This window comes from Calonectris borealis, chromosome 1 (genome assembly GCF_964195595.1).
Source record: "Calonectris borealis chromosome 1, bCalBor7.hap1.2, whole genome shotgun sequence".
In the NCBI taxonomy this organism is placed as follows: Eukaryota; Metazoa; Chordata; class Aves; order Procellariiformes; family Procellariidae; genus Calonectris; species Calonectris borealis.
In genome coordinates, this window is record NC_134312.1 from 189,671,954 (window position 1) to 189,693,711 (window position 21,758).

General features: G+C 40.9%; 1 protein-coding gene across 15 annotated transcripts in view; it reads left to right on the forward strand.

Annotated features, from left to right (window-relative positions):
- Positions 1 to 21,758, forward strand: part of FNDC3A (fibronectin type III domain containing 3A) — a 131,038-nt gene that overhangs the window by 84,732 nt on the left and 24,548 nt on the right. For all 15 annotated transcript variants that reach the window (XM_075139616.1, XM_075139612.1, XM_075139610.1 and 12 more), the window contains 7 exons: positions 10,063 to 10,220; positions 11,385 to 11,444; positions 13,795 to 13,933; positions 14,719 to 14,772; positions 15,395 to 15,519; positions 19,203 to 19,377; positions 20,015 to 20,101. In XM_075139616.1, coding sequence (XP_074995717.1) covers positions 10,063 to 10,220; positions 11,385 to 11,444; positions 13,795 to 13,933; positions 14,719 to 14,772; positions 15,395 to 15,519; positions 19,203 to 19,377; positions 20,015 to 20,101 — 798 coding nt within the window. The remainder of the gene's footprint in view (positions 1 to 10,062; positions 10,221 to 11,384; positions 11,445 to 13,794; positions 13,934 to 14,718; positions 14,773 to 15,394; positions 15,520 to 19,202; positions 19,378 to 20,014; positions 20,102 to 21,758) is intronic.

Here is a 21,758-nt window from a genome sequence, read left to right on the forward strand (position 1 = left end):
AGAGAGATAAAATTCATCAAGGAAGGTGACTGTCAGCAGTGGGCTTCTGACTTAGCTGCTTGAAAATCTACCAATTTCTCTTCAGTTTGTAAACTGTAATTCATAAGCTCTGTGTAGAGACTCGTTAAGGCACTGTTGTCAAATTTAGCAGTTTCTTGCATTTTTAGAACAGGCCTGTGTTCTTTTCTTTCATCATCTGGACCTTCCCTGGTTCTAACCTTTCTGTGAGGATTTACACAGCTTATCCAAAAATCTGCACCTCAATCCTCAGTCCACCAGCTTGCTTGAGTAAAAACAGTCTGTGTTCCCTATTGTAAACTACAAGAAGTCCACGCAACTGAAACTCCAGGAGGAGCTTGTCATGGGTTTGTCCAGTCAGCTACTTCCTCCATAACCAGGCACACTGCTTTTCATCCTTTGTCAGTCCTCAGCTTACCACGCCACACACGTGCTCTCTCTCTCTCTCTCTCTCTCTCTCTCTCTCTCTCTCTCTCTCACACACACACACACACACTCTTCACATAACTAATAAAGAAGAGAAAACTTTTATGGAAGGAAGGACATACAGAGAAAAGAAGATGAAGAAGGAAAAAGGGTCAGATGGAATGATCATCGGACATCTGATAGGACTGATTTTTATCCAAGACTTGGAATGTAATCCAGCTTTCCCACATCTGATCTTTCTTCTGACAGCAAGTACCTGCAAAGTCCTGCCAGCAGAGGTTTTGTTTTGCTGCCTGTTGTTTCACTGCCCAGCTATGCATCTCATCTCCACAGAGGTTAGCAAACACCTATTGCTATCACTCTGTTAGATCAAGCAGCAGAGACTTGGGCAGTAGATCTAAAGGCTCCACGCTTGCTGTAGGATGATGCTAGAAAGAATTTAAGGGAGTCATTTGCTATTAAAAATATATATAAAAAATAATATATATACAGACACACACATACTCCAGGAAAATACTCATCAAAATGCTGTTAGAAGAATTCTATTCCATTCTCAGAGTGAAGCAGGAAAGATTTCGTACGAATGCTGGTCCGTTGTGTTTAATCGCCTTTTGGTTTTGTTTTTTTTTTTCTTCCTGTATGGTCCCTGCCATTCACTGTACAAAACATACCTGCTTTAGGAATGGATCAGGGCTGTGCTGCTAAAGGGAGTGGTGTCTTTGACCCCTTTTGACTCTGAGTCCTGAGAGCCTGTCCCAACAGGGGAACATGTGCCTAGTTTAGCCACGTACTGCATCAGAATGGATGCAGAAACAAATTTTGCTGCAAGGTTAGCTTGCTGCAAGATAGTGCTGTCACTGGGGCATGCTGGACAACAGCGTTCTCAGCAGCCCTCAAATCATGAGTGCCTGCTATGCCCTTCTTAACTTTGTGAGAATGTGGATGATCCTTTCTATCCTGACTAGAAGTGGGGGGACCAGTTCTCTAGAAGTATGCATTGTCCTCTGCCAGCGGTCAGGGCATACAGGATGCCATCCACCCCAACGACAGGGGTGTCATCAGTGACTGCATTGCCAAGGGGAATGACAACTGTGAGCTTCCTGGGGTGGTTAGAGTGAGACTGTGAGAAGTATGATCAACAGGTGGTATCTTCTGCTATGTTGCTAGTAACATATGAAAAAGCAATGGAGTGTCAGTACTGTCTTGTTTTCTTTCGCTTCCTTCCACCCTCTACACTCAACTGTCCATGCGTTTTAGGCAAGCACACTATTTCCCCTCCCACTATGTCCTTACTTGAACATCATTGCCTGTAGCTGTGTGCCTACGAGTGATCTCTGCAGACCTCAGAAGACATCACAGGCTTAGGCAGTAGCAGTCTGCTACAGACTAGACAGTGTACACAAGTCAAAAAGCCAAACTTCCAGCACTTGGAGGGGTTTTATATTTTGCAAAGGCAAGGGACTGTTAGGGCTGTGGGTGGGTAGAAGACTAGCTGATGGTGCAGCTTGGGGGAGTGTGACGTGATAAGAGAAAGGGAGGCTGTGTTACCTGCTTTGGCCTTGCAGGATCAGAAGCGACCCTCCCACAGTTTCTCCAAGGAAACATTTTCCTCACCCTCTCACAAGTGATTCAGGAGATTGTGTTTTTTCACACCTTCTGTTTGTAGTTCTCATCAGAAATACTCCTGCAGGTTTTTGATTAGTGTTTTGCCTGAAGCACTCACTGTGGGGATTGTGCCATGATGCTGCTCTTGATCATCAATACTCTATTCCCTGGTTAAACTTCAGTGCTGGCACAGGCAATACTGGGTACTGGCTGTGATGGTGGTCATAGGATCAGATGTTCATACAGGTGCTGTCTGGTACAGTGTCCATTGCACCATATCCTGCTTCAGAAAGCCCGGAGTAGTGCTGAAGGCTGTGACCTGTCCTGGACTGTCCCATGTCTTAATGCCTAGGTCCAGGGCATGCACATCTAAATCAGGTGATGGGCTTTCATTCACACATCTCTCTCAGTTCTGTGCAGTATGGGGCACATCAGCTTTGCTGCTTCCAGACTCCCATTAGGTGTTTTTATGAACGTTTTCTTAAACTTTTCCCTGTATGGATCCCCCAATCCTTTCATATGTGGCAGTGTTAAGTCAAGTTGGTAACGTGGTACTGCCACCAGATGACCCTTCTACTTAGGGAGGTCTTGAACTTTTTATAGCCAGATGTAAGTTGGAGTGGTTCTGCAGGTTGCACCATGCTGAGTCCTCAGTGTTTGAGCAGAGTCTTCATCAGCTGTCACGTCATAGAATCATAGAACCATTAAGGTTGGAAAAGACCTCTAAGATCATCGAGTCCAACCATCAACCCAACACCACCATGCCCACTAAACCATGTCCTTAAGTGCCTCATCTACACGTCATTTAAATACCTCCAGGGATGATGACTCAACCACTTCCCTGGGCAGCCTGTTCCAAGGCCTGACCACTCTTTCAGTAAAGAAATTTCTCCTAATGTCCAGCCTAAACCTCCCTTGGCGCAACTTGAGGCCATTTCCTCTCGTCCTATCGCTAGTTACTTGGGAGAAGAGACCAACACCCACCTCGCTACAACCTCCTTCCAGGTAGTTGTAGAGCGTGATGAGGTCTCCCCTCAGCCTCCTCTTCTCCAGACTAAACAGTCCCAGTTCCCTCAGCTGCTCCTCATAAGACGTGTGCTCTAGACCCTTCACCAGCTTCATTGCCCTTGTCTGGACACGCTCCAGCACCTCTGGACACGCTCCAGCACACGCTCCGGCACTACACCTTCTTGTAGTAAGGGGCAACCAAATAGCAAAGCAAGCAGAAGAGAAGACAAGGGGACCTAAAAAGGCAAAAGCAAAATGAAGAATGGAGTAGAAGGCTGAGTATTTAATAAGGAGGGGCAATAGGAACTCAGAATTTGAGAGCTGATTATATAGCATGTAAATCCCTTGGGAGAGCATCATGTTTTGTGGTTCATTGCTGTTCTGTGTATGCTTGTGAGCTTTTAGAACGTGATGCACCTCGCTCACTAGTCAATTACCTTGTGTCAGTGTCTGAATGCAATCCAGTTTGCACACGATAAAACTGCTTTTTTGTTTGACCCAAATGGCATGTGTAGTACAGGTAATGAGGAGGTTCACTTTTCTGAGCTGTTTGCTAATGAAGACATGCCCACTTCTTAGCTTCCTCAGTGCTAGGGCCTGATTTAAGCATTGTACTGTGCTTTGCAGAAGCACACAGTGCTCAGAGCTGCAACCAAAATCAATTGCAGCTGCTTGAATAAGCATACAAAGTAATAAGTAATATCAAGCTTTCTGAAAAAGCTGCTCCTGAGTGTCTCAGGGCACCTAAGAACAGTTGATTCTTCTGATCTTAATCTTTGTTCTTCAAAAATACTTTTTTCCTTCTTATATCACAGAGATAATTTTTAAATATGCTGGTATTTTGTGCTTGAGAACTGACAGGAATTTCTGAAACTAATTCTTTTCCATAATAGAACTCTGGCTAATGTTCAAAAAGTCAAGTATTGGGATATTACTGAACATCAAGGATAAAGGACAATATTGAATGATTGCTTCTTAGTGAAGCAATTAGTAATTACTGTCATATGCTTGCATCATGTAAAGCAGAAGTTTTGTGTTAGAATAGTATATGCTGATGTAATCTAAGACTGCCATAGTGCACATACACAATAGAGAAAAGCTTTTTACAGGAAATCTTCATTTTAGCAATTCTTAATCTTGTAATACTTTGCCTTTGTCCCGTATTAATAGTCTTGTGAGGAAGAATATAGCTGGACCTAGACTTGACTCTAAGAATCATTCTCTTAGCTGGAAGTTGAATCTGAAAAGCAGTACCAAATATTTTATAAATGAGTTGAAAAGGACTTAAATTACATTCTCTGATTCTCTCTTGTCAGTGCTTACAGCTGTATTTTTTTATGTTTTTAGCAACTGAGAGTGGTTGAAAATACTCATACACCTATATGTGAATTCACTGAAAAGCTCCAGAACTTATGAAATATGTAACATCACACAGAGTGTAGGTCCAGAAGAAAAACCTTGATTTTACTTAGTCCCACTCCTACTGCCTCTCTTTTTTTTGTCTGATTACTGACCCCTCACACACAAGCTGTGTTTGTGGGGACCCACAGTCCCCCACCCCCATTCTCTGGGGTTGCAGAAATGAAGAAGGTAGCAGCTTCAGCGGGATTCAGGTGTATGAGGGACAGAGTTGGAAATTATTTCCAGTGTTTATACCTGCCAAAGAGTTGTGTTGTACGTCTTGTACTGTTCCTTCTGCTCATGAGCACCTTCTCATAGGCCCTCAGGTACCTCCACCTTAACACTTGTTCCATAAGTAGTTCACTCCCCAGTGCTCCTCCTTACTAGTTTAGGCTTGGCTTCTTGCAACTTCTTGGTTTAATGTGAGTATACATCACTGACGGGGATCCAGTGGTTTAACCTGACCACCTTTTTATTGCAGAGTGCTCAGTTTCACTGGGCACCTACTCAGTAACTTCAGTGTAGGTTGTAAATTTTCTACTCCAACCGGGTTACATAAGATGGATACAGATTTCAGCCTCATTGCAAATGCAGGATGGAAATAACTGTTAAATGCTTCTTTCTTTCCTCCATTATGTTTTACAGTTTTAACGTCTACATCCACCAACAACAGAGCAGTGCCTGACTCAGAGCTTTCCTGATAGATTTTTTTTCTTTTTTTTTAAATATCTTTTGTCTTTAATCCTGTTAGCTGTTTTTGTTTCATTGAAAATTTTAACTTCTCTTGTAAATTCTGGTCAATTGTAGCTTATTCGCTAACATACTTCTTCCTTTTCCCCATAGGCATCTGTGTGCATGCATATGTATGGAGAATTTATATAGTTTTTATACATTACAGCTTTTTATGCACCATAAGGAGGTCCTTAATTCCCAGCTTCTGTGAATACTTTTCACGTTGCGTTTCTGATCATGTTCAGTTCCACTGACTGTTGCTTTTAAGCTTTGGCAAATTGGCCACAGCAGAGCTTCAGCTCTTCATAATATTCTTTGGTCACATACTTTGTTTACACAAAGTAAAACAACCAGAACAACCTACATAGTCACTATTTTTTAGCTTGGTACATAATACTGCTTCATTGTGTTATAGTTACTGTGTTAACAGTTGTCATCTATTACTTTAGAAGTCTTATGGAAAGTTTACATGAGTTAACCAACAAACATTGCCTTGGGGGAGTAACTCGGGATAACAATTTTTCATCCAGCCAGAAAATTAAAGAACATTTCACCCTGTTCTCTGTTGATGCTTGTTGGTATGTAACGATTTCCACTAATACTCTGGGTTTAATTTTACTAGTCAAAATCCTGTGAGTTGGCTGTTATTCTGTAGTCTGTAATGTTGACTGTCCTGGTTTCGGCTGGGATAGAGTTAAATTTCTTCCTAGTGCTGTGTTTTGGATGTAGTATGAGAAGAATGTTGATAACACACTGATGTTTTTAGTTGTTGCTAAGTACCCTGCTAGTCAAGGACATTCAACTCAAGGAAAAAAAAAAAAACCAACACAAAAAAAAAAACCACAAAACAAAACAAGCGTTGGGAGGGAGCACAGCCAGGACAGCTGGCCCAGCTGGCCAATGGAGTATTCCATACCATGTGACATCATGCTCAGTATATGAATGATAGACGTGTTCCAGGAAGTAGCGATCACTACTTGGTTATCGGTCAGCATGGGTGGTGAGCAATTGCATTGTGCATCACTCATTTTGTATATTCTATCATTATCATTATTATTTTCCCTTTTCTGTTCTACTAAACTGTCTTTATCTCAACCCACGAGTTTTTCTCACTCCTACCCTTCCGATTCCCTCCCCGTCCCACTGCGGGGGGTAGGGGGGGAGTGAGTGAGCGGCTGCGTGGTATTTGGCTGCCTGCCAGGTTAAACCACAACAGTCCTTTTTGGCGCCTAACGTGAGGCTCGAAGGGAGTCTTTGATCTCCCTCCCACTCTTCCTGCTCTCTCTGTACTGAACAGTTGAAACCTCTAATCTTTTAATATTCCAATAAGATCTAATGCCACATTTCACTCATACAAACTGCATTACTTCTCCAGTGTAAAAGAAGATAGACAGACTAGGGCGTATGAAGAGAAATGTAATCTGTCAAGTGCGTCAGGCAGTTTGGCATTAGTAAAGTATTAGATGGGATGTTATGTGCAGTTCTGGCAAAGCACTGAGGTAAAGAAACAGCAGGAGATGAGGAGAACAGTGAGAATGATCAGAGATTTAGATAAGTGAGGGGAGACACAAATGCTAACAGTTTTCAAATACATAAGAAACAATTGCAGAAAGGAAGAGAATCTGAGGGGATCGAGTGCTCCCTCAGTGAGTTTGCAGACGACACCAAGTTGGGCGGGAGTGTTGATCTGCTCGAGGGTAGGAAGGCTCTGCAGAGGGACCTGAACAGGCTGGATCGATGGGCTGAGGCCAACTGTATGAGGTTCAACAAGACCAAGTGCCGGATCCTGCGCTTCGGCCACAACAACCCCAGGCAACGCTACAGGCTTGGGGAAGAGTGGCTGGAAAGCTGCCCGGAGGAAAAGGACCTGGGGGTGCTGGTTGACAGCCGGCTGAACATGAGCCAGCAGCGTGCCCAGGTGGCCAAGAAGGCCAACGGCATCCTGGCCTGTATCAGAAATAGTGTGGCCAGCAGGAGCAGGGAGGTGATCGTGCCCCTGTACTCGGCACTGGTGAGGCCGCACCTCGAATCCTGTGTTCAGTTTTGGGCCCCTCACTACAAGAAGGACATTGAGGTGCTGGAGCGTGTCCAGAGAAGGGCAACGAAGCTGGTGAAGGGTCTGGAGCACAAGTCTTCTGAGGAGCGGCTGAGGGAACTGGGGTTGTTTAGTCTGGAGAAGAGGAGGCTGAGGGGAGACCTCATCGCCCTCTACAACTACCTGAAGGGAGGTTGTAGCGAGGTGGGTGTTGGTCTCTTCTCCCAAGTAACTAGCGATAGGACGAGAGGAAATGGCCTCAAGTTGCGCCAAGGGAGGTTTAGGCTGGACATTAGGAGAAATTTCTTTACTGAAAGAGTGGTCAGGCCTTGGAACAGGCTGCCCAGGGAAGTGGTTGAGTCACCGACCCTGGAAGTATTTAAAAGACATGTAGATGAGGTGCTTAGGTACATAGTGTGGTGGGTATGGTGGTGTTGGGGTGATGGTTGGACTCGATGATCTTAGAGGTCTTTTCCAACCTTAATAATTCTTTGATTCTATGATCTAATGTTCAACTCCATGGTGGCTAGGACTAGTAGGCTTAGCTGGTAGTTAGAGAGATACTGCCTGGGCATTAGGAAAAAATGTCAACTGTTAAGGTAGCTAAACATAGGAATAGATCATCTTACAGTGGACCTACTAGTCCTGGAGCATAGTAGGTCCTCCAGGAACCTATACTTGTTTCCTTTGGTATCCCCTGCCATCTTCTGCAACCCAGGTGGGAGTGATTAAGATTGTCTGAGAGGGAGCTTTTACCACCTCAGATGCTTCCCACAATTCCAAAGACTTCCAGAAATGCTAGAATTGTACTGAGGTAGTTGTAGTTAGTGTTAGTGTATTTTGTGACCACATCAAGATTATAGTGGAATTTCTCTTCTCAAACTTTGAATTGTGTTTCCGAGAACTTCAATGGGTAATGTTACTAGCATTTGATTCCTTTCAGGGTGTGATGTATAGTCCTGTTAGAATATAAGGGCTCAGTGACATTATTTCCAAGACATTGAAGCTCATCTTGTTTGATTTTTTGCTCCTTTCTGTTTGTCTGTTACCAGTAAGTCATCTCCTCTCTGCTTCTTTCTTGAAGTTGGCCCATTCAGGTTTTTAGTTCAGTAGATTATAGCAATTTAAGAGCATGAGTTGTGAAGGTAGCATTTTGATTCTGATACTCCGGTAATAGATTTCCAAAAGCAATTATTCCCAACATAGATACATATTATAGTCATATTGTAAAATTAGTCATTTCATATAATGAAATGTGTTTTCAATTCTCTTATGAAATGATTGGAAATAGTAGGCGGGTGCAACATATAAACCACAATAGCAGACGTGCGATATTAATAAACACTCACAAATTTCTAGACTTCCTTCTATAATGGATCTTAGAAATTCATAATCACATGCACGCACCCATGCACTCACCTACAGAAATATGAGCATCCCCAGCCCCTTGCAGCACGTGTGGGTTTCAGGCAGCACCCACTCTTTTGGGAGTTTGGGTGCCCCTAACTGCACTTCTCCTTTGGGAGATGTGGGTGCTTTAGCTTTGCATGTAATTGTGTTATTCCCTAAAATCTGTTGTTCCCTACAATCTGCTAATCCACAGGCCATTGAGAAAGCTCTCCACCAGGTCACTTGTGCCCACCGAATCTGTGGGTCCCTGCCTGCTGCACCCCAAACTGCTGTTGCACCAGCTGGGGTGCGGCTACTCACGGCATCCATCAGGCCTGGATGGAGGCAGCAATGGTGGCAGGGCAATTTCTCGCACTGTCAGGCCAGGTTTTGATCATTGCTCCGTTCCACTCCAGCATTTTTTATTCCTCGTACGAATTTTCATGCTGCTTTTATATTTCTGAAGCTAATTCCTTCTTTGTTTCAGAATTCTCTTTGTCATTGCCTGGGTACCATGTAATCCACCCGAGGGTTGCCTTTAGCCCCATGAATCTGTTGGGGCAGATGCTTCTCAGACAGTTGGAGGTGTTGCATTCACTCACAAGGTTTATGCTCATAATTCTATCACACCAACTGTTGTTATCCAGGCCTTTCTGCCAAGGGTGGGTTGTGCAGGCAAGCACCACTGCAGGCATTCTTTAGGATGTTGCCTATATATATGTGTGTGTGTGTACATATATGCGTATGTACATGGACCTTGTGAGCATGCCTTCATTGCAAGCGCCTGAGCTCAGAGTATGTTATATGTTGTAATATTCTGTTCACTAATGGAGTACTAGATAAGAGCCTCAAGTAATTGTATCCCTATTAATATCCTGATCAAAAACAATTTGCAGGGGTAGTTAACCAAATAGATTCTAATCTAATGGGAGAGTCTACTTGTCACAGTCATAATTAAATGCCCAGAGCAGGGTTTCTTTATGTACCTGCTACAGTAATGCCAGTCATTTTGGAGAAATTCCTGAGCTTCTGTATATTTCATACGAAAACCAAGTCAGCCAGAAGGTATTAAAAATAATCATAGAATCGGTCACATAAAAAAAAAAAGTCTGAAACATTGTGATTTGATAAAATGACTGTTTCACAATATATGCTTGCTATCTCTTGTGCTTCATAAATGATACAGTCATTTTTATGTAGCCCACTAGGTGGCATTTGTTACTTGGAAGTTTGTTTGAATTCAGCCCTGGGCCCTAGGATTGCAGTTTTCTCATGACATTTCTTAGATTTCCAGCTTGATTTCATCTGTAAAAACTAGTTAGTAGCTATTAGATCAGTATAAATACTCTGACACGATAATGCTATATGATTTTGGTCCTATGTGGCAAAGCAGCATTTATATACAATAGCATTTAAGTGGCAGAGGTCTCAAAGTTCTATTTCTACAGGTATCAGACATTCAGGCAAGAACAGCACTGCTTATGTGGTCCCCTCCATCCAGTGATACCAGAGAAGACGCTGACAAGAGTGACATACCAGATGTTTATACTTACGAAGTAATGGTTTCAAATACCGGAAGAGATGGAAAGTACAAAACTGTATACGTGTAGGTGTTCATTATTTTTATTTAATTGCTGTTGCATTGAATTATGTGGCTTAAAACCTCATTAAAAATCTGCCTGTTGTCTAGAGGTTTAAGTAATCAGCAGTTTTGTGCAACTTTTCTTTTGAAACGAACTACTTTTTTCAGTAGAATTGGTTCTGTTTTATTACTGAAGTCTCTACCATCAATTAGAATGTAAAGACTTGTTCTTAGATGTTGGAAGCATGTTTTAATATCACTTAGCTGTATTTCAACCAGCTGCACTAGAAAACTATGGGTTCTCAATTAGTGAGAAATACAAATTGGTTTTGTAGCTGTTTACTTCAGCACATGCTTCTGCTCCCAGTAACGTTATCCCTTTCTTCCCTGAAAATGCTCTTGGTAAGAGACAGTCTTAAGGTACGAAATAAAGTAAGTAGCTTCACACAGAACACAATTCTAGCAGCAGCAAAACAAACAAAACTCTTCAATTGTTTCATTCCTAATACAATGGTTTTCAATCGGATTTTTGCAGCTTGGAGAAATATAACAGAAAATTTACCATTAAGGGTGTAGAGCTCTTGTATTTAGCTAGTTTGTCTTAGTCACCTTCCATGGATTTCTTAGAAGCAGTACATGAATCGCAAGTTGGATATCCCTGTCCTAGAAGCTTAGAGGAAAAGAAATGAGCTTTGCTCTCGTAAGCTGATGTCAGTAAAAGCAGACTAATAGATGTCACTGAGGTGCCTTTTCTGTTTACTGGGCTCTAACAAGTAGGTGTATGCAGTCATTTAGAGTTTTAGATAATTGGTTTTGCAAGGCTGTACTGAGCTTCTAAAGGCCCCAGTACTTTGATGTTTTTTGTGTAATAAAATACATGCGTACACATGCAGCTGATCTTACTGAGTAAAGAGGAAAATAATTATTCTTTAAAAAACCCCAAACAAACAGAACAACTAAAAAAACCCAAAACCACCAGAGCAAAACAACAGGAATCAAATGTGAGAAGCCCCTAAAATTCAAAGATAAATGCATTTTCATTTTACTATATTTAGCAACAGAAACAAAATGTTAGCAAATATATTTCTTAGAAGGAGTGTTCGGTGGATGGGTTAGATGATGTGTGTCTTTTTATAAATGTATGGGATTCTGAAACAGTCTCGTAAACCAAATCATATCTCTTTCCAGTGGAGAAGAAAATAAAGTTACTGTAAATGATCTCAGGCCAGCAACTGATTACCATGCAAAGTGAGTATCTCCTTCTCTATTCATTGAATTCAGTGGAAACGTTTTAAAAGTTTCATTGGAGCTGTGTATTTGCATAAGTCTTCAAAGATTCTTTACCACATCTCACCCTCCTTTGAGTCACAAATCAGCATTTTTGGCTTAGCTGACCACTTAGTCCATTTTAGAAAACAGAAAATTGTTGTGCCCTCATCAAACATCCATGCTCTTTACTTCTCATGTCATGCCGGAATAGTGACATTTTTCTGTCCTTTGAGCCAGGCACAGATGCTACTTGCTTTCTCTGTTTCCCAGAGGAAGCAGAGGGAGGTACCTTGCACAGGAACCTGCTCACTGCTGGCCACCTGAAAGTCAGGTTACGCTGCTTTCGCTTTGCTCCAGCAGACCAGTGAATCTGACTCCGTATGCATTACTAAATATGGCCCTAGCTCAATGTAATTCTACCCTTCTAGAAAAATTTGCTGCTTCGCTGTATCCTACTGAAGAAATAGCATAGGATTGGAAAGATGTAGTTAGGTGTTCTGCTTCCCTTCTGTTTTACATATGGGAGGGTTGTCTTATTTCTTGGTTTAAAAAAAACAGTATGAGTACAGCAGTCTATAAATACATAACACTGTGAAGGCAGAAGTGAAGGCCACCTTAAAAGTACTGCCTTTTCAAGAAATAACTGCAAGTGGAGAGTGCACTTCAGAAGTGACTGAATGTGCAGCATGTGAGTGATTTGCCTCTCTTGACTGTGTGGAGAACCCCAAGACTCCTGTGTACTGACCAGGGAACCAATTTAGAGGCAGCTGGTAGGAAGCACAGGGAACAGAAGTGTGTCTGAGTAAGGATCCAAGTCAGAAATGTTGTGCCTCTCTCTACATGAGCTTTAGAACATCAGCAATAGGGAGGAGGAGGATTTCTGTTGTGTAAGTCTTTTGATTAGCATTTGCTCAAATGGGAGAGCTACATTCCTGGTCCTCGGTGTGAGGGGATCTGTACCTCCTAATACTGTTTTACAGGTTATTGTCCTCGTTGCCAAACTGGAAGCAAAAGAGGGTGGGTCTGTTCTTCATCACACACCTCATTTAATTTGGGCCACTGTACAGCCTGCAGCACAGGTTCAGGAGAAGGATGAATGATAAATTGACTCAAAGCTCTTGATATGCAAGTGTTTTCCCTGTGATTTTGTTCCTGGTTTTAGTAGTGTTAATATTTAAATTGAAAATGCATGGAGCATAAGGGTCAGAGCCTAGGAATTCTTTTTCCTATATAAGTCCCTTTTTTATCAGGCTACGTTCAGATCCTTTCGTGCTTAATTCCGGTCATTGTAGAGAATGCATGGTAATAGACGAATTAGCCATCTAAGCTCTTCCTGAACTAGGAGTTAAACAGAATTCTGCCAGTGTGAACACTGCCCAAAATCAGTGAAGACCAGGAAGATTGAACTGTGAAGATAACTGACAAATTACACATTTGCAACTGTGTGCAAGCACAAACAACTTTGTGTGCAACATTAGCCACTGTTCAAATGCTGCCTCTCCCTGTTCATGAAATCTACGAAGCCAAATTTCCTGTGACTTGCTATTCATGCAACAAGAACATGTAAGGACTTTTGCATCTTCATAAGCAGGCAACACAGGTCTTATACCAGTGATCAGAGGAAAGGTTTTTGGGGGGTTTTCTTTTTTCTTTCAAAGGAACAGGTCAATCAGAAGAAAGTAATGTGCAGGTTCACCCGAGGAGGAGACAAGGCATAGCTACACAGCTGAGGGGGGTAGGGGGGAGAGCACAGGGGGGAGCCGGATAATAATCCTGTATCTAATTTTGGATAAAAGCTTTTAGAAAAACAAGCCATTTCTCTTTGAGACAGAAGCAAGAATTCACTCTTCTGAAGGACATGGAGAGTTAATTCATAGCCTTCCTGAAGGAAAGGACAGGGTGAACAGACTCGGCAGGGTCTTGAAGGAGTGCAGAAGGTACTCTGAAAATATATCAACAGCTTCATTGTGCTCATCTGACAAAAGCACTTGCAGAAGAAGAATTATTCATAATATCAATTAATATATCTACAACAGATAATGAGCCTGCAAGATGTTACCATTATTTCCCAACCAAAGTACAGCACATAACAGACAGATTTTAAATGTAATCGTGAGACTAAAGCTGACTGATTGTAACAATGTACATCCAAAGTAAAGGACTCTTTTCTTTCGCATTGCTTCTATTGACCAAGATGCTTCCACCGGTTGTTTATTTATTAACAGTGATATTTTAATAATGAGGTAGCAAGGCAGTAACTTAATTCTGAATACTCAGTTTTCTTTGGAAACTGTATATACAGATTTTGAAGCAAAATTTTCCACTTTAGAGTCCAAGTAGAATGCAACTGTGTAAAGGGGTGCCCTTCAGAAGCAGAGAGTTTTACCACAACGAGTTGTGAACCTGATACTCCAAATCTGCCCAGGATAACTAATCGGACCAAAAATTCTCTTACTCTGCAGTGGAAGGTAAGAATTGTTTAAAAACCTTTAAAATAAATATTTTAAACTCTTCAGAATTGTTTCTGATTTGTCAATAAAATGCCAGTTCATGGAAATGGAAAATTTTTGTCAAACGTACTAATTTCAGTCACAGTTCCTTGGCTGGAAATACATGTACTGGGTTAGATGTGTACTTCAGTAAAAAGAGAGGGATTCCCAGAAAAGCAAGGAGCCTTTGTCGATAAAGTTACTGAGTTCAAATGAGAGACAGTGGTTCAAGTTCCAGTCCCCTGCTGTACTGTGGAACCAATTCCTTTCTCTGTTACTGAACATAGACTTGTTTGTGCAAAGCAAATGAAGTGGTCTAGAAAGACTGAGATTTGAGCAGACCTGCAGTCTAGCTGCTCAGAAAAATGTAGCATTTTACACTGCTGCCAGAATACTTTTTCAAGGTCTAAATTAAAAAAACAAAACCATAAACATGATACAAGCATTCATTGGATGGAGACTGAACTAGGACTGTTTTGGCAAGTGGAACAATCATGCAAGGGGAGCATCATTTGCCCTTGACTGGTCTTGTCACGATTTGACCTATACAAGCACTTTTTTCCTTAAGTGGTCTTGTATCCAGTTAGAGCTTGTGCTGGTTTTGGCTGGGATAGAGTTAATTTTGTTCGTAGAAGCTAGTATGGGGCTATGTTTTGGATTTGTGCTGAAAACAGTGTTGATAATATAGAGATGTTTTCGTTATGGCTGAGAAGTGCTTACACAAAGTCAAAACATAGTCTAATTTTCTTCTTTTCCTGTTGCAGGCTTCTTGTGATAATGGTTCTAAAATCCACAGTTACCTTTTAGAATGGGATGAAGTAAGCAAGTTATTCTATTTTATTTTTAATTTTGTAGTTTTTTAAAAAGTAGTGTGTGATTGTGCACATCAAGATGTATGAAAATTATGACTTTCGTCTAGAGGCATGTGACAAATATGTAATTCCTGAAGCAATTATGAAAAAATATGGTTATTGCCCAATTTTTTTCTTGGTGAATATAAAATAATAGGATCTTAATTACATGCTTCTGCCACTCTTAATAGTGACTTTTTCACTTGTAGTCTAATACTTCTTTCAAGAGCTGACACTGAAGGATCGTTTTCCTCTAACAGCCTTTCTTTTGTACAAAGGGGGTGGATCTACTATGCCCCTGCAAGCATCTTCCAGTCCCTACCTGGACAGCTATCCTGAGATGGTAGAGCTGCAGAAGCTTGTTGGCTTTTTCCTTCCAACCCTGTGGAGCTGGGAAATGGAAAGGAAGGAGAAAAGCCTCTAATTCAATATATATACAAAGTTTCATACACTACTACCTCACTGTATGGGAGATTCTTGAATTATGTTTCATTTCAAAAAATGAGTTTACTTCACGTTTGTGTGTTACTTTAATTGATGGATGCGTATATAATAGGGTGAATAATGTGATTAACTTACTTCTTTTTAGGGAAAAGGAAATGGAGAGTTTTGCCAGTGTTATTATGGCCAACAGAAGCAGTACAGGATTACTAAACTATCACCAGCAATGGGGTACACGTTTAGGCTAGCAGCCAAAAATGACATGGGAATGAGGTAATATTACTATTATATACATAAATATGGAATGCATATGCATGCGTGTGTGTGCTTGTTTAGGAAAAACATATGATGGCATTTAAAGAAACAAGTCTTCTGTTCAGCTGGGATGAAACAATATAGAATAGTTCAGTTGGAAGAGGCTTACAATGATCATCTAGACCAACTGCATAGTTAGTTCTTGGTATGTGATTAGATTATTCCCTTTGCAGATTACCTGTGTACTATGAACCACTTGACTCTGCTTGAGCAGGGGAGATTGGACAAGATGACCTTCAGACATCCCTTCCAACCTCAGCTATTCTGTGATTCCCAGCATAATGTGTTTTGTCCAGGCATGATACAACTACATACCACTACATTATGTGCATACTTACCACATAAATGCTACAAATCTCAGCCCCTGTTAGAAGCAGATAGCACAGCTACTTCTGCCAGACTTAGCCTCATTTCTTGAACAGCGTGCTCAGACATTTGTACACGATGCCCCTAGAATGGGGAGCACGAGCATAGCGCAGACAACCCGGCTGCTGTCACATGAAATCAGCTCAGGCTGTGCTGGCTTTTAGCTTCAATATTCGTAGACCTACACTGACCACTGAAGTTGCTACCTTGGACGTGTTTCCTACTGTACATACTTGTAATAGAATTTTTGGCTAAGCACTACATTGTAGAGACTCACACATTGGAAATGGACAGAATATGACATTACCATATCGCTGAATTCTTTTGAAGTTCTAGAGCTTATTATGAATGCTTAGGATATGTGGTTCTTACTTTTCATTGCTACTTTTCAGAAGTTACAGAGCACCAAACTTTGTTTTGAATTTTTGAATGCATGACATCTGACTTCAGTAGAGAATATAAGTAAGAACTTGAAAAAAACCACCAAAATTACTGGTTTCTCAAGCTATGCTTGCACTACTGGGTGCGTTAATTCTTGAGAATGCTTCTTGGTCTTCAGGCAAAACAAATAAACCTGGCTAATAGTCACACTACCAGGGCTCATCATCTCTAGAGCAGACTGCCAGTGTCCACACTACCTAGTAGCGGTTGGACCTTGAGGCATAAAAACAGGGCTTCTTTAGCCATCAGCCTAAAATTGCTATTTTGCATTTGGTTTTTTAATTCATTGTTTGAAATTTTATAAGCATTGTGCTGCAGCTCACCAGAGTGGTGTTTTTATAGCATGAAATAGAGGATGTGTGTGTGTGTCCTTCAGCTGGCACAAGGAGGTGCTTGAGGGAACAATGCTGACAGTGTTGGACAGTGTTGAAGGACAGACCTGGAGTTATAATTCATGCTGGGCAGAAGAAATCTTCTGCAGACTATTAAGTATGTGAAAACTACAGCTGGCTCAGGAGATCCGAGACGTGTGTTTGGGGGGCTTTGGAGAGTACTCAGGGAATGCGTGGCATACAGTGCCTCTCCTGTGTCTTTCCTTAGGCACCTGCTCTGGGCCACTGTCAGAGGACACTATAGTGGGCTAGAATGACTTTTGGTGTGCTCCGACAGAGTCTTTATTATGTTACTGCCTTCTGGATGATGTTTCTGGAATGAATTATTCTCTGAGTTGCTCCTAGACTTTGTCTTGATGAGATTTAGTTGGAACTGTTCAAAAAAATAAAGACGGGGAGTGAGCTGGCAGTTAAGCAGGATCCAGTGCTCGGGCTGTCTTCCTGTTCCCCTTTTACGTGTGAGTGTAGATGTGCCCTCTAGGAATACCTGCACATATTACAGATTCCTGCAGTGTAAGCTGGTAGAAGACACTGATCAGTTAAGTACCCTTCTTAAACTGATCACACTGAATAGATTTTTAAATCAATATTTCATAGCCTTGTAAAGATGCACTTTGTTGTCTTTATGGTATTATTTAATTAAGAAGTCTCTTGAAATAGTATTAGAGTGGAGTGCCTGATTATTCCTTATGAAGAATGTTCAGAATTTTGTCTAAATGATTTTGCCAATAAGAACAGATAGATTATCTTTGAGTTATTGATATTTTTAAATTTAATTCTAACCACGCATGAAACAGTGGCTAAAGAAAACTGGAAAAATAAAATCTATTTAAAAGATAGATAGCATTATTGTACTTTTAAGAGAATTGTTTAAGAGTCATTCAAATGTGGGTATCACTGGAATTCTTTTAGTTGATTTCAGTGTATTTTGGAGTGGTTCAATCAAGTAAAGAGGTTAAATCTTTTTAAGGTGTGGGGTTTTTTACCTTATATCTGTTTGTAAAGTGACTCCTTCAGTAGTTTGTTGTGAATAGAGATAGGCTTAGTATTTGTCTAGCCTCTCTTCATGCTTTCTCTAGCCTACCTATATAATGCTGAATTTTTTTTTAGTAGCTATATTGTAAGTATCACATCATCTCCATTTTAGAGATTTTCTTGCTTGTGACTTTTTGCAAGAAAAAGATTACTATTCCCCCAAAATTTAAAAAGTTTTCTCTTGTTTTGCACTTTTTCACTTCTTGCTTCACAATCTATTTCACAGTCTGCATGTCCGCACAGACTGTACGTCTGCTTTGGGTGCTATCGACACTCTTGATAATGTGTTGTCTCTAAGATTCTTTTTTTTAATTTTTTTTTTTTTTAATGCCAAAAAGACTTTAGAGCAGACCAAAATTTACAGCTTGTGCATTATTATAATGTAGGTTGGGTAAGAGAGAAAGTGAAGTTGAGGTATCTTTATATTGAGATTTTTCAGGAAAGTCAGGTTCCGACCCACAAGATATGTAACTGGTACTGTTGTTTAAGCCATATGGAGAATTTTCTTTTCAGGGCTTCCTGATGCTTACTTAGGTAATGCCTAGCTTTTAGATTAAAATTACATCTTTGACATTAGTTTCATATGGTTGAAAAAACTAGACTAGCTCTTAAGCCAGTAAATGTTTCTTCAGTTCTGATGTAGAAGCAGCAAATGCCAGCTGAGAACAGGTGGGGTTTTTTTAGTCTAGCTGGATACGTGTCAGACCATCTGTGCAAGCATAGTACCCGTTTACTGACTTTTGCATCCCTCTGTTTCACAATAGGTCTTTTTATGTAACTTATTCGTATTTTCACTTCAAGGTGTATCTAAGCGTCATCAGATAAGGTTAACAGTTGTGTTAGGAGATTCTGTACTGATGTACACTCTGCTTCATTTGTTCTGCAATAAGACTTTCATATTGGCAACTCTTAAAGTAACATTGAATGAGGCTATTATTCTATTATTTTCTGAATCACTAGAGAAACTAGTACTTCACAGTATACTTGAAGCACATAATTGCTGCCTGGGAAGCAAAATTTTTTTTGAGGTCTTTCCATATATGCTTTTATGTCTTCATGTTTTCATTTTGAATAGGAAGGACACTGTGGTATTAGTACGCTATTGCGTATAGAGCTCTGCTGTTTTAGAATAATGACTTAATATGAAAAAGCAAAACGTTTTGGTTAGCAAAACATTGTAATTATATCATACAAAGGAATCTTTCAATTATGAGCATGTTAACCTTGTTCAGATGTTTTGTTACTGACAGACTCATGGGCAAGTTAAGTCGTCTGCATGTACCAGCTTGCAATTCCCGGTTGTGCACATGTCCAAGAAACTGTCATAGCTGTGTTTAGTAAGAATTATGTTTTTCTGGATATTAATTATTGTATCTAGCTAGTTTACATACTGTCTGTTTTAAACAGTGGTTTTAGTGAAGAAGTCCTGTATCATACCTCAGGCACTGCCCCAACCACACCAGCAAGTCCTTTGCTGATTAATGCTGGAGTTACTTGGTTATCCCTACAGTGGACAAAACCCTCAGGAACACCATCAGATGAAGGAATCTCGTATATATTAGAGATGGAGGATGAGAACTCAGTAAGTTTAGAATACTTATTCTCAATAAGAAAAGAGACTCTAATCTGTGTGTTTGATACATTATTGTATTAAGTGTAACTTAATGATTACTTTTGCTAGAATATTCTACAAGGAACTGTATTTTCTGAAATTAAACTAATGACTTGTCATTGTTGTGACCAAGCCACATAGCTTTCTCCTTTTTATTGTGACAGTAATCATTATTAGTGTTATTAAGCCCCAATCCTGCAAATTACTTTTAACTTTGTGAATTTACGTGTGAAAGTTAAGCCTTATAAGAGCTGGGTCAAAGTAATTGCATCATGAAGTGTGGTCCCTCTAGATGTCATTTCAGCCTAACCACCTTTGTTGTAAAATGAGTCCTGTTCTACTCTTTGAAAGTGTTAGGTTTAATTTATGTTGACACTATGTATGTTTTTCTTTACTGTTCTTTTCTCCTCTTCTGATTGGAGAATGGTTAATTAATTTCCCCCTCTCCAGAAAAATATCTTGTGTTTACACAATGAAAGTGCACGTATTACTTTGTTTAGAGGAGCATAACAATTACGGTCTGAAACAGTAAGTTATTTGTATGAAGTGTGCTACATAGTCTGGTCAGCAAATATAATGTTTCAAGTAATCCTATTTAATTCTGCAGGGATATGGTTTCAAGCCAAAATATGATGGTGACGATCTTACCTACACGGTGAAGAATTTGAGGCGTAGTACAAAATACAAATTTAGGGTAAGATTTTTTTCATATCTTTGGGTTTTTTAATTTGCACCAGAATGGCTTGAGTTTGACTCAGAAGTGGGGATGGCTTTTTTTAAGGAAAACCAAATTTGATGCCAGTTTCTTACAATTTCAATCTCTTAAAACTGTCGGCTGAACACCTGCTTCATTAATCATCTCTGCAGAAGGAATAAGAACCTCTGCAAGGGCATAACACAGTTGCAGGTATCTTGAAATTCCAGGTCATAAGTCAGCGTTCTTAATAGTTGGGTATTTTTATTTGGCTTCTGTGTTGCATATACACAGGTAATATTACTTAGTGTAGCTATAGCTTAGTGTAGGGGTTCTTTGATAGACTCTAAACACGTCTGAAAGTGTTGGGGTAAGGAGCAACTTTGATCAAAAAAACATTTGTCAGTGCTAGCATAGCACTGAGCCCAAGTTAATAAATCATTCATGTTACCATGGTGCTGAGCCCATTTTAAGGAGTCTTTAGGGCTGAACTTGTTAGCTCAGGATGAAATCTGGCTTAACAATGGCTTAACAATGAGCTTTTGGGTGTGGTTAAAAGCAAAAAAGAAGCATCCTAGCTATGGGAGGGTGGCCAAATAGCCATCGAGGACTACAAGAACCTTGCTAGGACATGCAGAGATGCAGTCAGGAAGGCTGAGGATCAGCTAGAACTGAAATTGGCCAAAGATGTCAAGAACAACAACAAAGGTTTCTTCAGATGTGTGAGCAGTAAGCAGAAGCACAGGGAAGACGTACTTAGGCCCATTGCTAAACAGGGCAGGGAAGCAAGTTACTAATAACGCCAATAAGCAGAGGTTCTCAATATCTTCTTTGCCTCTGTCTTTACTGGCATAGCTGGACCCCAGATCACAGGCTCAAGTAGCTGTGACAAGGCACGTGTCGACCCACCAGTGGTGGAGGAAGGGCGGGGACATGGCCTCTTGCAAGGGCTTAACCCACATCTATCTATGGGCTAGGACAGAATCCACTCCATGATGTTAAGAGAAGTGGCTGACATTGTTGCAAGGCCACTATCTACAATATTTGAGAAGTGCCGGAGATCAGGGGGTATCCCTGACAACTGGAAGAGGGCAAATGTCATACCCATCTACAAGAAGGGCCCAAAAAAGGACCCAGGGAACTACAGGCCCATTAGTCTTACTTCAGTCCCTGGGAAAGTAATGGAAGAGTCCTCCTAGAAACTATTATAAGCCAAATGAAGCAGGTGATTGGGAGGAGCCTACACCAAAGGCAAATCATGCCCGACTAGCCTCATCACCTTGTACATCAAAGTACACTTCCAGTTGGCCTGGGGAGAGCAGTGGATGTTGTTTACCTGGACAAAGCATTCGACAGTGTTTCCCACAGCCTTCTCCTGGACAAACTGGCAAGATACAGACTGGATGGGGGGTCTGCAAGATGAGTAGAAAACTGGCCGATGGGCCACACTCAGCGGCTGATGATCAATGGTTTTTACTCAGGCTGGCAGCCTGTCAGAAGTAGGATCCCCTAGGGATCGATATGGGGCTCCACGCTGTTATCTTCACAAATGATCTAGACGATGGGATTGAAAGCACACTCACCAAGTTTGCTGGTGACACCAAACTGAGTGGTGAGATGAACACATCAGAAGGAAGAGACGTGGACAGGGTAGAAG